Consider the following 18399-nt stretch of genomic DNA (forward strand, 5'->3'; position numbering starts at 1 on the left):
CAAATATTCATAATTTTATCACACAGTATTATCTTCCGTATATGTAATATGTCTGGATCTTCACCAAATTCTTCTTCATTAAACAATTTTACAAAAATAAATAGTATACAACAAGTAAATGTTCTTTAACTAATATTTATCAAGTCAATATTGAGTTCTGACCATATTGATTTGTTGCCACACAATTACTACATATTTTCTTGGCAATCATGAAAGTTTCTCCAAAGAAACCTCACTTTTTTAAACCCATCTTGCCAGGTTTCAAGCACGGAATTGTAAGTAATAATTTCAATTATTTCATCTTTCCTTTGTTTAAGAAATGTTTTTATCCCATTAAAGAAACATGCTAAAGATCAAAACCGTAGTACATATGAATATTCTGTATAGAATCCTTACTTCTATCGAGACAAGGTAGCTACGCCTGAGTCCCAGACAAGTTGGGGTCGGCTATATGAATCCTTACTCTTTTCTTTAATCTCAACTCATATCATCATCATACCAAGTTAGGGACAAGCCTCCTCTAATTGTATGTGATTTCTTACTGCAGAAAATTCCTACAAGTTTCTTGAAGTATCTGAAGGGAAACAACCATATTGAACATGCAATACTAAGAAGGGCTGGTAAGAAGTGGCTGGTGAAGGTGAAGGGGCGACGCCTTGAAGATGGTTGGGAAAAGTTTGCAGAGGAGCATGATTTGCAATATGGGGATATCTTGGTGTTCAGATACGAAGGAGATATGGCGTTTGAAGTTTCCATATTTCATTCAAATCAATGTGAAGACGAACAAAAAGCCCATAATGTTGAAGAGACTTCCAAGAAGTTTGAATTCAAAGGTGAACTTCTTTAATTTTGGGAAAATTTGTTATCAATTTAGTACTCTTTCAACTTTGGAAGTTATTTATTCAAAATGTAGTCCATTATTGTTAGTTTAAGTTACTCATCCGTCCCAATTTATGTGATAGCATCCCGTTTTCCGATCCACAAAAGAATGACACATTTTTATATTTGATAATAATTTAACTTTAGCGAAATATTTAACCACACAAATATGCTCATCAGTTTCAAAAGTCTTTCTTCTTTGTTGAACTTCGTGTTCGATCAATCAACATACATAAATTGTAACAAAAGTTACCGGGGCGGATCCAGTGAATTAGTTAAGGGTTTCCGTAAACCCAGTAATTTATGTCTAGATCCGGTATTTGTATTGAAAAATTCATTAAATGTATACAAATATTTAGCATGAAACCCAATCTAATCCGTTAGTTCAGTTATTATTGTATATTAACTTAAAATTTTTGTAGGAATCCATAAACTTAATATTCTAGAACTGCATGTGCAAAAGGGGTTTTAATAAGCTATTCATATTTACAATAGTTTCTTTTCATTAGTTAAATTTCTTGACACTATACTACTTCTTGACATGAGTTTGTACACAATTAACTATGTACACAGGCAAACCAAACAACAGCATCAAGTCATCAAACAAGGAATTTTCCCATTCAGAAGCTGCTATTCACAAGCCTTTTGGTCATTCTCATTTTGTATGCACTGTTAGACCCTATTGCCTCTCAAAAGATATCTTGGTAAGTCTAAAAAACTCTACCAAGACCTTTTACAACACCATATTTCTAGATATGAAGTCTTTTTGATTATATTTGCAAATGAGTTTTCAGAGTATCCCTAAGCAATTTGCATGGGCAAATGGTCTCATCAACAAGAAATGTGATTTGATTATTAGAGATGAAAGGCAAAGATCGTGGAATTTAATATTACGTTCTTATAGTACTAATGTGTATATTAGCGGTGGATGGAATAAAATCCGTGATACACATTGCTTAAAGGAGGGAGATCGTATAATGTTTGAAGTTGTTGCTAATGAAAAGAAACCAACATGGAAATTTCATGGTAAGTTTTCTCATTTTAATCAACGTGATCTTTTTTTTTTAATTCTTAAAACCATCTTTTATATATATATAGAAGGGGAGCCTTGACGTAACTAGTAAAATTACTGTTATGTGACCAGGAGGTCACAGGTTCGAGTCGTGAAAATAACCACTTGCAAAAATGTAGGGTTTACATACAATAGACCCTTGTGGTCCGACCCTTCCCCGGACCCCGTGCATAACGGGAGTTTAGTGCACCGGATTGCCCTTTTATCTTATATACACATACAGTATGATTCCGTTTGGCTTAAATTTTGGATAAATTAAAGAAAATTATAAATGGAAGAAAGCATTTTGAATTCTAGGAGATTATTGTTGATGTATAATCTCTTATTATTGTTTATAGTTCTTCTTACCAATAGTTTATTTTGGAAAGAATTTACATGCTTTACTTTGAGAATTATATAGCACTATATATTAAAATAAAAATAAAAAAGGTAGTGCGATGCACAAAACATACAGCATTCACGTTGGGTCCGGAGAAGGATGCACCCCTAGGAATGTGACGTAAACAACCTACTCTAGTGCAAGCATTATTGGTTGCTTCCACGGCTCAAACCAGTTATACAACTTTACCATTTGCTCCAAGGCTCCTCTTCATGTAACACTATATAGAATTGTCATAATATATAGTGAACATTTTGAGAACTTAGGCTTCGTAGCAGAGATTTATATTAACTTACATAAACTAATGCATTTTTTGCAGCCAAATCTGGAGAGGATGCTAGCATCATTCAAGAGGTTGACTGAACAATGGAGCAATTGACGAGGGAAAAGGAAAAGCAACACTTAAGCAATTGAATCTTGAAGTTTATGCCTTCGTTTCTTCTATAAACTAGATTACCTTGAATACCTAGAACAAGATGAATTTTATAATTTACAATGTTCCAATGACTATAGATCGAAACTATTTAATTTTTACAGTTTGATGGTTGATCGTTAACAATAGTACTTTTTCTTTCTGGATCAATATCAGCAGTTTGAAGGGGAGCCTGGGAGTAACTGTAAAGTTATCTCCGTGTGACCTATAAGTCACGTGTTCGAGTCGTGAACGCAACAACTAATGCTTCATTACGGTAGACTGTCTACATGGCCTGCATGAATGCAGAATGCTATTTTTTAATCAGCTTATATAGTTCATCTAACATGAAAATTAATCATAATTATAGGGTCAGTGGAAAATTTTCATCATATCCAAATTAACATAAGATCAAGAATTATTGGCAAACTACACATAAAAGATAGAGATCATCCTAAACTTCATCCTCGTTCTTCCTCAAAATATTTCAAATTTAATCATGTACCATAAAATATAATATTTTTTCGGCTTAACCTATTTTCTTGCGAAACTCATTAGCCTGACTAATCTGGATCCATGCCGAGTAGCTCAAGGTAACCGCTATACTTATAATCCATTAATTTATTTAGTCAATCAAAATATTGTCCCATGAAGTACACATCCTTTAGGATTTTTCCCTTTCATATACAAACTTACATGATCCCTAATTTATAAACCAAATTCATGTATTATATTACATATTTTTTCCCATTCTACACAGAGTAATGAAATAGAAAATCACCCCTTTTAAAAAGCTGCAACCATTGAGGCCAAAACAACAAACAAACCAAAGGAAACCTTCAATTTTCCAGCAGATGATCCAGCCGGTGGGGGCGACTGAACATCGGCCGGAGGAGAATCATCGGCCGGTGACGGTGAACTAGCCGGAGAATCGGCATCCTCAGAAGGAGAAGGAGCCTCTGTTTCTTCAACAGGGGACTCTGCTTCTTCTTCTTCAGGGGACTCTGCTTCATCATCAGAAGGTGGTGGTGAACTCTTAGGTGAAGATGGTGCAGTAGCCTTAGGTGGTGGAGCTGAAACTGGTGCAAGTGTTCCATCAAGTCCAGGTGTAACCATTGGCTGAGAAATTCCAAGAATTGAGATGTTATAAGGCTGATTCATTACAGATTTTTCGAGCCTCGAATCGCGTTGAGCGCCTTTAACAGCTGATCCAAATACAAAACTACCATCTTTAGCTGTCACATTCAAGAAACCTTGGTCATATGCTGCTTTACCAGATTGTTGGTACATATTTGTCATTTTTGCTGTTTTTTCCTTCATACTTCTGAGTTTCGGGATATCATAGTAATCTAATATAACATAGGTTGATAATTCTCTCTTGAGAACATCATCTGATTTTGAGGTAAGATCACCAATTGCACCATTTGGAACGGCCAAAATTGTAATTGTGGCCCTTTTGTTAATTTCAGCGGCTAAGCCAGATTTAGAAAGAAGTTCATTGAAGGTGCTGTAATCTGAATATTGGCTTAGAATTTTTGTGATATTAAAGGCCGAGGCCGAGGTGGCGGCCAATAGGAGGAAGGTACAGAGGATTGGAGCAATTGAACGACTCATTTTTGCTGGTTATATTTTTGAGTTTTTTACCAGCAAAAATGAGTTTTAGTATTTGCTTTTTTTTCTTCTTCTTATGTTTCTTCCTTTAGAGAAAAAATAAACCAACTCCGACTTGTTTGTTTGAAGAAATAGAGGATTATATATAGTTGGAGTTATGGAGATGAAGGGTTGTTGAGCTTGTGGATGGGAGTGAACGTTTCTCTCCCATGCAAATGCATGCACGCATAAATAGCACGAGACAATATCGGTCAAAATTTGGATAAGAATGTTTATGTCTCATTACCTTAAAGGTTGGAATGAAGTAAACTTGTCATGAGGATATATCATTAGCTTTTTTCTTGATCACAAGTTTAATGATTAAGATATTATTTCAAAGTTTAAATATTGAATGATTAAGACGTTTTAATTCTTTTGACCGTCTATAATTCATATTTAGTAATAAATATAAAATTCAAAATAATAACAATAATAATAATAATAATAATAAAACACAATATTTAGAAAATATTAGAAAAAAATCTTAATTTACATGATATAAAAATTATTTATTTGTAGTAGTACAAGTTACAAGTTAGCAGTGGAGGTAGTTGGCTATGGTGATAGTTACAGAAAATTGCTAGTGATAGTTGTGATTGGTGAAGGAAGTTGACAATGGTGGTTGTGCAGAAGAGGTGGTGGTGCTCGTGCAGTGGTAGCTGGTGATAAATGTTGTTGGTGGTGATGGCGATTCTCCGATGGAGGTCAATAGTTAGGGGGTTGTTATTGTCGATGGTGATGGTGATGGTGATTCTCCGTTGGAGGTCAATGGTTAGGTGGGATGTGGGTATGTGTCTAGTGGTGATTGCACCATGGAGACACTCGAAAATGGGTGAAATTGTGGTATCTTTCATTATGAATCAGCTATACAATATATAGAAACCCATAGATATAGGAAGATATTTACAATCCCAAAGAATATGCTAGTACAATCCTAGCGAATATGCTAATTGATTTACAATTAAGTTTTGACACCTATTAATTGATTACAAGTCTGCTCTATCAAGGAAAGTCAATCAATTTACATAACTCACTCTAACACTCCCTTCGCATGCTTGTCTGGAAACAGCTTTAGTTAGGACATTGGCCAATTGTTGTAAGGTCTTCACATATGAAACCTCAATTGTTTTATCCTCAAATTTCTCATATATGAAATTACGATCAATCTCCACATGTTTAGTACAATCATGTTGAATTGGATTTTCTCCAATTTTAATCGCTGACTGATTGTCGCAAAATAACTTCATAGGTTCGTCAAACGAAAAACGAAGCTCCTCCATAAGGCATTTCTACCACAAAAGTTCTTGAATACCTTTGACCATTGCCTTGTATTCAGCTTCTGCACTAGACAATGAGATAACCTTTTGTTTTTTACTTTTCCAAGTAACTAAGTTTCTTCCAATGAAAGTGAAATACCCAGTTGTTGAACGTCGTCTTTCTCCTCTTGTACCCCAGTCCGAATCACAATAACTCATAATTTTTGTGTGGTTATGCTTAAAGAACATGATGCCTCTTCCAGGTGCTGACTTCAAGTACTGCAAGATTTTAATAACTGCATTCATATGAACTTCACTCAGATTAGAGTGCGGAACCAAAATGTGGTTTATTTTTACTCAAAATACTCAAATAAGTGTAAAAGAAAAAGTTACCAAACTATATATAACGCCACTAATAGTGGCGCTATACAGTAACGTTAACTGTACCGTTACTGTATAGCGCCACTATTAGTGGCGTTATACTGACAAACCTTACATAGCGCCACTATTAATGGCGCTATACAGTAATTACCTGAAGACATAGCGCCATTAATAGTGGCGCTATACCCCTTAATACAAATCCTCCATCTTCTTCTTCTTCGTTCCATCTCCCTCATTTTCATTTCTGGTCCCCCCACCACCACCACCACCGATTCTGCCCCCATTTTTAAAAAAAAATTTTTTTTTTGGGTCCCCCGTCACATAAAAGTTTAATATTTGTGGTCCCACTGTCGAGTAGAGCTTCGTGTTATTGTGGATTCACTCTTCCGGAGTCAAAATTTCGATCTATCTACATTTCGAAAATTCTAAATCGAGGTATTTCGATTTATTTTAAGTTGAAACTTTTATAACAATGCATATTACTTGATTTGTATGTGTTCTATTTCGGTTTGTGTTTATTTTTTCCGAAACTAGCATGTTAAATTTTATCCGGATTTAATTTTAGTGTTGTATAAAAATATGTAAATTAGTCTAAAAAATGTGTTTGTTAATATCCTCATGTATATTTATGTGTTTTTATGCCGTTTAGTTTAGATTATTTTTTAGCGTAGTAAAATGTATACTTTTTTAGCGTAGTAAAACGTAGACCTTTTTAGCGTAGTAAAACGTAGACCCCTTTAGCGTAGTAAAATGTAGAGCCTTGTAGCGTAGTATTGTGTAGTAATTGTTTAATTATCTTATATTCTAGCACGAAACCCATAATTATATATATATATATATATATAATTCTTACAATTAATTTATTAAAAAATATGAATAAAAATTATAAAAAAACATAAAATTATTAATGATAGTTTGGTACTACTGGGCCTCAGAAAATCTAGCACGAAACCCATAATTATAATATATATATTATTTTTACAATTTAGTTATTAAATAAATATGAATAAAAATTATTAAAAAAACATAAAATTATTAATGATAGTTTGGTACCACTGAGCTTCAGAAAATCTAGCACGAAACCCATAATTATAAAAATATATATATATATATATATATATATATATATATATATATATATATATATATATATATATATATATATAATTTTTACAATTAAGTTATTAAAAAATATGAATAAAAATTATAAAAAAACATAAAATTATTAATGATAGTTTGGTACTACTGGGCCTCAGAAAATCTAGCACGAAACCCATAATTATAATATATATATATATATATATATATATATATATATATATATATATATATATATATATATATATATTATTTTTACAATTTAGTTATTAAATAAATATGAATAAAAATTATTAAAAAAACATAAAATTATTAATGATAGTTTGGTACCACTGAGCTTCAGAAAATCTAGCACGAAACCCATAATTATAAAAATTATATATATATATATATATATATATATATATATATATATATAATTTTTACAATTAAGTTATTAAAAAATATGAATAAAAATTATTAAAAACATAAAATTATTATTGATAGTTTGGTACCACTGGGCCTCAGAAAATCTAGCACGAAACCCATAAGTATATATATAATTTTTACAATTAAGTTGTTAAAAAATATGAATTTAAATTATAAAAAACACACATAAATTTTAATGATAGTTATTAAAAATTATGAATTTGCAGTTGACGACATGGATGCACCTATACATCCCGGCCCTCGGACGTCGGAGCTACTACCCCTACAGCCCCAGCATAGATCCGAGCATATATGGGGGGGAGAGTTGCTTACGCAGACTTTTCGGGGCAGGAGAGTGGATTTATTGTGGGAGTTTTTGACTCCTCCCCGCGTTCTACATCCCCGTGTGGTCCATCACCTGGAGGAGATGGGATTATATAGGATCATTAGCATTGGCCGGATACAGCTCGACTATGCTTTGATCACGGCGTTGATTGGGCGGTGGCGACCGGAGACACACACTTTCCATCTGCCCATCGGCGAAGCCACCATCACACTCCAGGACGTCGAGATTTTATATGGCCTGTCCACCGATGGCTTGCCAGTTTTACTGCCTGGGAACATGAGATATTTTAACCGGGCTTCATATATGGATATGCTGCACAGGCTCACGGGCTTCAGGTCCGAGGACCCAGATGTAGCAATTGGGAGCAGTCGTATGCAGTTGGTCCCCATTAGAGACCACTTGGTGCAGATCCACGATACTATCACCGACGACTCAGCGGAGGTGGATGTGGAGCAATATACGAGGCTGTTGTTGCTCCTTCTATTTGGGGGGGGGTCTTATTCCCGAACACTTCGGGGAACCTAGTGAGCCTTCGTTTTCTGCATCATATTGTGGACTTTGATGATACTGTCAGCTACAACTGGGGTGGTGCTGTCCTATCTTTTTTGTACAGGCAGATGTGCCGGGCATCCATGAGCACATAGAGAGACGTTTCTGGCTTTCTGCCACTTCTACAGGTGACAACTTATTCAAATAATTTGTCGTTTAGTTCCAATTCTACCTAGTTATAGTTAATCTTTACGTCAACTTTCTGTTTTAGGTTTGGGTGTGGGAGCGATTTCTGCAACTTCGGCCACCTCTACCACAGCTACCGGCTAATGTACATATTCCTGATCTCCCTCTAGCTTGTAGGTGGGTATTGCGTCGTAGACTTGCACTAGAGTATCATGGCCATCATAATCTCCCCTTCTGTAGGGATGTGTTGGATTTTCTGGAGGATGCACAGGTGAATATCTAACTAAACTTACCAATTATTTTTTAACTAGGTGTTGCGCATACTAACGGTTTGTGTTATTATTTGATAGTTCATCTGGACGCCGTACAGTGAAGAGTTGATAGGTACCCTGCCAGCGTATTACACGCACGGTCGCCATATTTGGAGGGCTTCCGTCCCTCTCACGTGCCTCGATATTGTTGAGCATCATGCCTCAGAGCAAGTATTTCGTCAGTTTGGATTTCCGCAGTCTATACTGACTCAGCCTGCATGGGACCCTTTACATTATGAGAGGGATGATAGGATGAGAGTAGACGACACATTTATTGAGTGGCTGACAGCGCAGTTGGGTATTTGGGACAGCCGAGGGGACTTGACCCCAGCTCCGCAACACTTTCCTATCGAAGTTTATATGGCATGGTACCGTACTGTTTCCCGACTTTTTATCGGGAACCCAGTTCATCAGGTAGATGGTCGATACGTCTCATACGCCGGGAGACATGAGGCTCTGGTATGTATTCTGTTATTATCAATTACTTTAATAGTAATTTCTAGTCAAATACGTAGTTTATATTAAAAACTTTTGTGCAGGCGATTGGATTGCATACCGTATATCATATGGGGCAGTAGATGCAGAGTTATGTCCACGACCCTGTGATCATGCAGGACTATAGTCGTCGCTTAATGGATGTGGCTGCCCAGACACTGCAGCGAGGCCGATCGGATCAGCGTTTGGCACACCAGCCAGATTATGTTGACCCAGCCACATACCAGCGAGGTCGTGGTATGCCACGGGGTGGTGGCCGACGAGCTGCTGCTGCTCCACGACGACCTGCTGGTGTTGGACGACGTGGTCGTGGGCGGAGAGGAGGTCCCCAGCAAGGGGGCTTTGAGGCTCCTGCTGAAGATGTTGCTGCTGATATAGGAGGTGGCATGCATGAGACCGACATGCCGTCTTACAGCCTTGGCATTTATGACACTCCAGGGACGTCGCAGGTGACCCCATCGGGTCAATTCTTGATCATGGGCTCGGATTTTCAAGGAGTGGAGTTGGGTAGATATTTCCCTGGCCCGTCTACCACTGATGAGTCTCGACCGATCCGAGATTTTGATAGTGGGCACCGACTGAGTTATGGCAGCTCATCACATGCGCAGGTATGAGTTTATTAGTATTAATTTTATTACTGTTTTTACTATAACTTATTTATTTTGTTTTAACTTTATTAATTTACTTTTTTAGGCTTCATGCGATGCTGCGACAGATGACTACATTCAGGATCCAGACACGATTATGGTAAGACAATATAAATTTTTGTGAATTGTTATGTAGTTTTCTATACTAAGTTTGATATTATTATGTAGCCTTCTACTGGACCTGACAGCACCACCGATACATGTCATCCTGTGCCGCATCCGGCCATAAGGAGACGACTTGATGATGATGATCCTGATAGCGTACCCGGGCGGCAGGGGATGCGCCTCAGGCCAAACGGCTACTTTGAGACACACCGGATGCGGGACACATTGATTCGGTCTTCCATATTTTTGTTTTTTTGGTGTAAATAATATTTTTGTGTACATTAACAACAATATTTAGTCGAATATGACAATTACTTTTTTTTAGTTCTCATTTCGTTTTATAGTTTTTGGTATAGTAACACAACAACTTAAACTTAACTTCCACTTAAATTAAAATAAAATTTAGTACAACAAACAAGGAAAACATTACTACAACACAAACACAAACATAACAGGCCAACATAATAAAAATACATGACATATGAAAATGACACTAAACACATACACGTCAATGCTCCATCCTCAGTTGTCATTTATTCTTCGCTCCACCCACTTAAATCGTTCTTCTATTCGTTCTTTTTCTTCTTCTAACTCTTTCACTTTCGCCTTCACCTCCGTAAGTTCCCGTTTATATTTTTCGTTGCATTCCTTGTGTGCTTCACAATTCCATTCTGCTCTCCATTTTTTATCTTCCACCTCCTTCAGTTTCTCCCTCATTTCTGTAATAATTCTATCTCCCTCCTTTTGTATTCTATGCTGGTATAACAACATATTATGAAATTCCTGTAATCTATCCCTGTAGCTTTCCTAATAACATGGTTCCTCAGCCCATTCATCAAATTCACAAGTAGGTTCGTCGGGTTGCTTGTACAACTTGTTCATATAGCACCAATAGCGGCGTCCAACGTTAGCACCTTCCCACCCACAATCCATCATGCATGGTTTTCCACATAAGCAATTTGGTGGACGACCAGGTTGAGCCATTTGTGAACTATTTGCTTATAATAAAAACCTTACTTACTTTTAATGAAATATTTCTTGGGGGAAATTTTTAGCACACAAAATAACTACAATGACCCCATTATTTATAGGCTAAACAAGACACATATAGCGCCATATCTAATGGCGCTATATTAGATAGCGCCATATCTAATGGCGCCATATCATGATGTTGACGAGACGACTTTATGTCAGCCGGTCACACATATCTAATGGCGCCATATCATGATGTTTTCAGCTTTTTCAGTTCGACAAGACAAGACACACATAGCGCCATATGTATATTTTGTGTATTAAATATCGTGATAGCGACAAGACAACACACATAATAAATATACCGATAATTATATTAAATTATTATTTAAATAGGTAAAAAGGGAAAATACAAATCATAATTAACAAATAAGAAAATATTATTTCATAAATACTTAAATCGTATACATAACAACTAATTAATACAACATGAACTCATGGGTAGTTAGGTACAATAGAAGAACACCCGCCCTGACTTGATTATTGTTGCCACCCAAAGGACATTTTCTACGGTCGTGACCTGTTTGCGAGCATATACCACATTTGCGTGCATATACGATATCACTAACATCCATTTGGTTCCGTATACGCGTTCTCTTCTGCACCTGTCTTTTACGCAAATAGGACTCGTTACACACCATTTTAAATGGTTCTGGGGGCCAGTAATGCTCAAAACCCACTGGTTGCAACTGACCACTATATGTGTTTAGGTATTTGGAAACACTATATTGTTGATCAATATAGTTGGTCTCCGCATAACCAACACGTTGAAAACACTTGATGGCATGTGAACAAGGCATGTGGTAGATTGACCATTTCCCACATGAGCATAACCTTGTGGATTCATTTACAGTATGTACATTATTACCCCGATTATTATGGATAGCGGTGCGAACTTCAAAAATACCTCGTTCGTTATCATATTACAAAAAGGAATGCCAATGTGCTCGCCGTCTGTATTTCTCTAATCTCTTCATAGGCACTGGCATAAATTCAACACCCCTTTCCATCAATTCCGTTGCAGCTGCAGACCGTTGTACAAACCTCTCCGCCATCTGCTTGAACGACATACGCACCATGGCTGTGACGGGCAATCCTCTTGCCGACTTTAATAACCCGTTGAAGGATTCTGACACGTTTGTATTAAAAATTCCCCAGCGTCTGCCACCATCTGCATGCAACGTCCACTTTTCAGGATCATGTCGCATTAACCAACGATATGCTACATCGTCTTCTTGCCTGATAGAATCCATATGCCTCCGGAATTTATGTTGTTGGTGGTCTATTGCTGCCATCCACATCAAATCATGTAGATCTTTTTTGGGATGTGCCTTCTTGAAATTGGCCTTAAAGTGCCTCACACAGTAACGGTGGTATGCATAAGGTTCTTGCCAGGCAGGAAGGTTCTCCACAGAACTTAATATACCCCTGTGTCGATCAGATATTAGACAAATACCTGAATGATGTTTGACAACGTGCTCTTTCAAGTGGTTCAAAAACATTGTCCACGTCTCTGTGCTTTCATTTGCACAAATAGCAAAGGCTAGAGGAAATATCTGTCCATTAGCATCCACAGCCACGGCTATCAATAGCTTGATATCGTACTTTCCATAGACATGAGTTCCGTCTATGGATATTACGGGCCGGCAATACGGAAAACCATCAATTGCTAGCTTAAACGCCCAGAACACGTAATTGAATATATATTCTGGTTAACCCGGACTCCGCTCAAGCTTCCATTCAATAACTGTTTCGGGGTTAAAGTGCTGTAGTGCAGCCATGTAGCTAGGCAGATCTGCAAATGACTTATCCCAGTTACCATAGACTATTTCAAACGCTCTTTTGCGCCCAAGATATGCCTTTCTTTTAGTAATTGTGTGGCCATATTCCTGGTAGACTGCTGTAATGCACTCTTTGATTTTATACCTTATGGACGCTTCGATGTTCGGAATAAGTACAAGAGATATCAAGTCAATATCCAAGTTGAAGTGATTCCCGTTGAAAGTGTCCATTTCGCATGTGTGGGTGGGAATGTATTTACCCACTTTCCACATATCTGTTTTTTTCTTCGACGCACGCAACATCCAATTACATGGCCAAAACCACCTGCGGCAAATATCCTTGTATACCGTCGGACTTGACTCCGATACCTGCATCTCACGACACTCTTTAACATTGTGCATTTTATAAGCCCTGCTTACGCGTGCTTTATCAGGAAAAAGCATCCCCTTTGCAAGCACCGTTGGTCTAGACTCATCCCACATTGCTGTCCGGATTTCATCAAAATCCCTTGTGAGAGCTTCCACATCCGGCACGGCTGGAAAGTTATCAATATAAGGAATCTCCCTTGAATGAAACGGCACTTCAGACTCGTTCACTTTTCGTGTATGGGGGGCTCTCTTCAAATCGGATCCTTCCTCCTCGTCCTCTTCATCACCATCCTCACGAGCAAATGGTATCTCGTATCCCGATTCATCGGCATTGTTATCGTAATCGCTGTTCTCTTCCTCACTCTATTCATCTGCCAGATCCTGATGTAATACGTCATTTTCGGGCAATTGAGTGAGTACGGGTAGTTCAACTTGCTCGTTTTCACTGCACATTTCAACAAAAATATAAGCTACTAAATTAATAAATGCTTTATATATGGCTGTAGCTTTTCACTTACAAGTTATAATGTGATGACATTCCATGATGGACGTTTTTAGTTAGGTGATGACTACCGGATGGGCCACTTGTAAAATTCATATCCGGACGGTACCCCCTATTAAATATATGAGCGTTAAAATTAATTCAATACGCAAAAATATACATAATTAACACAAATGAAAATTGAAGTTTACCACTCTTCTTGTGAATTATGGAAAGCAGGGTATAAAATATTTTCTCGCTGCTCATTCGCCGACGTTGATAAATTTAAATCAAGAAAAATTCTTTCATCTGGAACATGTCCGGCAAAAACTGATCCAGAATAACCACCCGATGACTGGGGGTTATCTCTACTACGCACAACCTCATTTTTTGGAACGTCTTCGACCTTCACGTACATCTCCAACATTGTGATTACAAGAAATTCCCGGCATTCGTCCGGAGTCCTCAAGAAATCACTCAAAGTGTCATCATCGTCGATGTTAAACTCTGAGTAAAAAGCAACCCCTTGCGGCGTAACGGAATACGGATATCTTCCGGTTACTTTGAGTATCACTGAACGTTTTCTCACACTCATTTTTTTGCATAACAACGATATCAATGTTTCGTACTCCATTGAAAGTGGCAATTTAACATTACACTTAGCAGGTAAACTGTAGCCCACAGAGTTATTCTCCATCACAACCTCACCCCCCAATATAATGATACTCTTATTCTACGTTCTTCAGACATAATGAAAAAATGCTGGAGAATTTAACAACAATAGAAACCAACAAGAGTTAAAAAAAATTTTGAATGAAGTTGTGGCGATTCTACGATGTTTATATAGAAAATGGCTAGCCGGGTAAAAATTTGTATATAGCGCCACAAAGAGTGGCTTTATACGCATTTAAATTATTGAACCCAGACATTATTGGTGGGGTCAGGTAATTACTGTATAGCGCCATTAATAGTGGCGCTATGGAGGTTTGTCAGTATAACGCCACTAATAGTGGCGCTATACAGTAACGGTACAGTTAACGTTATTGTATAGCGCCATTATTAGTGGCGTTATATATAGTTTGATAACTTTTTTTTACACTTATTTGAGTATTTTAAGTAAAAATAAACCACATTTTGGTTCCGCACTCCTCAGATTATGCATATAATGACTTACCACACTGACGACATAAGAAATATCTGGTCGTGTGTGTGACAAGTATATCAAGCATCCCACTAGTCTTTGATATCTCCCTTTGTTGGTAGGAACTTGATCAGGAAATTCATCTAAGCCATGACTTTGTTCAATCTGTGTATCGATAGGTTAACAACCTAGCATATCAGCTTCTTTTAACAAATCAAGAACATATTTGCGTTGAGATAAGAAAATTTCGTGTTTGGATCTTATAATTTCAATACCCAAGAAATACTTTAATCAGCCCAAATCTTTCATATCAAAGTCCGTAGATAAGAAATTCTTCAATTTAGCCATCTTATCAACATCATCACTAGTGACAATCATGCCATGAACATAGATGATAAGAACAATTATCTTACCATTTTGTTTCTTCAAAAATAAGGTGTGATCTGCATTGCTCTGAGAGTAGCCATATTTCTTCATTGCTAGCCGGAATCTTCCAAACCATGCTCTTGGCGATTGTTTCAAATCATACAATGCCTTCTTTAACTTGCATATCAAATTTGTATGGCCAGAAGTGTCATAACAGGAGGTATGCTCATATAAATTTCTTCAGACAGATCTCCATGTAAAAAGGCGTTCTTCACATCATATTGTTGCAAATGCCAATCAAGATTAGTCGCTATAAATAATTGAAGACGAACAATATTTAACTTTGCCACAGGCGGCAAAGTCTCCTAATAATCAACACCATAAGTTTGTGTATAGCCACGCTCCACTAGCCTTGCTTTGAGCCGATCTATTGAACCATCCGGCTTGTGCTTCACTGAAAAAATCCATTTGCATCTGATGGGTTTTTTCCCTTCTGGTAAAGACACGATATCCTATGTCTGATTTTTCTCTACTGCTCGCATCTCCTCAGTCATGGATTCTGCCCATTTAGGATCACTCAATGCTTCTTCAAACCTTGTTGGGATTTTTAATAGATGACATTTGATTCACAAAGCCTTGAATAGCACTTGGTAAGTGTCTACTAGAAACATTATGAGCAATAGGATATTTGACTTTCTTTGAATTATCAGGGGAGTATCTCTCTGGTGCTTTACCTCGACTGGTCCGAAGAGGTAACTGATATCTGTTATAATCACTGGAAACCACTGGTGTAGTATCATCAATAAAATTACTAGTAGTTTTCTCAAAATTAATACATACCTCAGGAACATCATCAGCATGAGGGTCATTGGTGGGTACTATAGGTACTGGAGAGAGGGGCTCTTCACTTTCTTGTTGTACAACTTGATCAAGAGTACCATGATTTGGAGTTGTTGAGATAATCTCTGTATCAGCTGAAATTGTACGATTATTGTCAGGCAGTAACACCATGCAATTCTGTTCTTCAATAATATTCTCCCCCTGAAGAAAAGAATTAGATATCTCCTGAGAGAAATACATCTCAGTTTCAGAAAAAGTAACATCCGTAGTCATGTATAATCTTCTGGTGGGAGGATGATAACATTTGTAGCCTTTCTTATGAGGCAAATACCCAAGAAAGACACATCATAATGCACACGGATCAAGCTTGGTACGTTGATTTTTAGGGAGATGAACAAAAATAACACACCCAAAAATACATAATTCCAAGTTTAAATTAGATGTGATGTTAACCAAACTGGAGAGATAACTTAGGGGAGTCTTAAAATAGAGAACGCTACTAGGCACGCAATTTATTAAATAAACAACATACAAAATAACATCCCCCAAGATGTAAATTTCATATAAGCACTAAGCAAACATGCACGCGTGACTTCAAATATGTTGATTTTTCCTCTCCACCACGCCATTTTGTTGAGGTGTAAACGAGCATGTTGTTTCATGAATGATGCCATAATTTTGGAGATAAGACTGCAAAACCTAATTAACAAATTCTCCACCATTGTCTGACCTAAGAACTCTTAATTTAGCTGAAAATTGGATTTGTATCATCTTATGGAATGAGCAAAAGCATTCAGAAACATCACTTTTTCTTCATTAGATAAATCCATGTCATACAGCTACAATCGTCAACAATGATTACAAACCAACTGTCACGACCCCAAACCCGGACACGGTCGTGATGGCGCCTCTCGTGAAGACAATGTCAGCCGACACTTCCCATTATCCGATTATTAACAATTAAGCATTTAAGAAACAATCTAAACATGAATAAATAAACAAAAGTTTAAGCAAATGATCGTATAATATGCGAAATACAGCCCAAACACAACCCGAAACCGGGGTATCAGTAATCATGAGCATCTAACAAAACGGAATACTCCAAATATATATAACCACAGAGTTTAAAATAGAAACTAAGAACATGAATAAGATAGGGAAGAGCTTCGGGCTGCGAACGCCAACAGCTACCTAGAAACTCCTCGGATCCACCTGTGCCGGAATGATCAGCACTCGGGAGCGGGACCGGATACGCCTGAATCTGCATACAGGGTGCAGGGAGTAAAGTGAGTACTCCAACTCAGTGAGTAATAATCATAAATAAAGACTGAAAGCAGGAAATTACGTAAGGCACAAAAGCATGTTATAATGAAGCAGTAAAACCATTTTAAACAGTAAACCGGTGAAATATAGGTAAAAATCCTTTAACTCAAATTTAACTTTATGAAAAGCCTTTTTTCAACAATTAAGCATGGCAATTGACAGTAAATTATGAAATAAACACATAAAGATTCGCCGCTCGGGCACAATATCAACAACTCCACCCCTCGGCCAACATCTCAGAACAATACCAACCCCTCGGGAAATCACATAGAACAGCACCAGCCCCTCGGGCTCAATCTCACATCACAATGGGTACCCACGCTCACTGGGGGTGTACAAACTCCTGCAGGGGCCCCTTACGGCCCAAGCGCAATATCAAGCCGTCTCGTAGCATCATCACTAGGCCCTCGACCTCATATCAATCAAGCAACCTCGTTGCGTACATTTCTCAGGCCCTCGGCCTCATAATCAGTATGAAATATTTCGTCACAACATAGGCCATCGGCCTTACTCAGTCAAAATCCTCACAAGCCATTCGGGTAATAGTAAAACATGATTCTCAGCCCAAAATGTCATTTAAAAGATCATGTAAGTTTTAAAACAGAGTAAACCTGGCTGAGTACGAAAAACAATGAAATATAACATGACTGAGATCAGTAAAAGTCAAAATAGTGAGGAAATACCAGTAAAAATCCTTGAAGGGTTCAAATAGTTGGCACGAAGCCTAAATATGGCATTCAACCCAAATAATGATGATAGCAAATAAATTTTAATCAAATACGCGGTAAAATAGTAATTCGGGACGGACCAAGTCACAATCCCCAACAGTGCACGACCCCACGCTCGTCATCTGGCGTGTGCGTCACTTCAATATAGCACAACGATGTGCAATCTGGGGTTTCAAACCCTCAAAACATCATTTACAATCATTACTCACCTCTAACCGGTCAAA

General features: G+C 37.4%; 2 protein-coding genes and 1 long non-coding RNA gene across 3 annotated transcripts; 2 read left to right on the forward strand and 1 right to left on the reverse strand.

Moving 5' to 3' along the window:
• The first annotated feature begins 209 nt into the window (after positions 1–209).
• Positions 210–2693, forward strand: LOC107762955 (B3 domain-containing protein REM10-like). The gene is made up of 5 exons (XM_075252763.1): positions 210–275; positions 548–833; positions 1504–1583; positions 1674–1905; positions 2650–2693. Exons 1-5 carry the CDS (start codon positions 210–212, stop codon positions 2691–2693), a joined length of 708 nt encoding a protein of 235 aa, XP_075108864.1.
• Positions 2694–3345: 652 nt separating this feature from the next.
• Positions 3346–4475, reverse strand: LOC107762954 (fasciclin-like arabinogalactan protein 14). Its single transcript, XM_016581357.2, has one exon. It carries the CDS (start codon positions 4354–4356, stop codon positions 3529–3531), a length of 828 nt encoding a protein of 275 aa, XP_016436843.1. The 5' UTR covers positions 4357–4475; the 3' UTR covers positions 3346–3528.
• Positions 4476–9775: 5300 nt separating this feature from the next.
• Positions 9776–10302, forward strand: LOC142180587 (uncharacterized). Its single transcript, XR_012709195.1, has 3 exons — positions 9776–9970; positions 10056–10109; positions 10178–10302. It is a non-coding gene; the product is annotated as an uncharacterized LOC142180587 (long non-coding RNA).
• The last annotated feature ends 8097 nt before the right edge of the window (positions 10303–18399 follow it).

The sequence above is a fragment of the Nicotiana tabacum genome, chromosome 5, assembly GCF_000715075.1.
Source record: "Nicotiana tabacum cultivar K326 chromosome 5, ASM71507v2, whole genome shotgun sequence".
Lineage (NCBI taxonomy): Eukaryota > Viridiplantae > Streptophyta > Magnoliopsida > Solanales > Solanaceae > Nicotiana > Nicotiana tabacum.

Excerpts from the sequence above, each read along its gene's own strand:
- LOC107762955 (XM_075252763.1), top strand. The coding sequence starts at position 210 with ATGAAAGTTTCTCCAAAGAAACCTCACTTTTTTAAACCCATCTTGCCA. Across the intron at positions 1,584-1,673 it reads GCCTCTCAAAAGATATCTTG|AGTATCCCTAAGCAATTTGC; the intron begins GTAAGTCTAAAA and ends ATGAGTTTTCAG. Across the intron at positions 1,906-2,649 it reads ACCAACATGGAAATTTCATG|CCAAATCTGGAGAGGATGCT; the intron begins GTAAGTTTTCTC and ends CATTTTTTGCAG.
- LOC107762954 (XM_016581357.2), bottom strand. The coding sequence starts at position 4,356 with ATGAGTCGTTCAATTGCTCCAATCCTCTGTACCTTCCTCCTATTGGCC.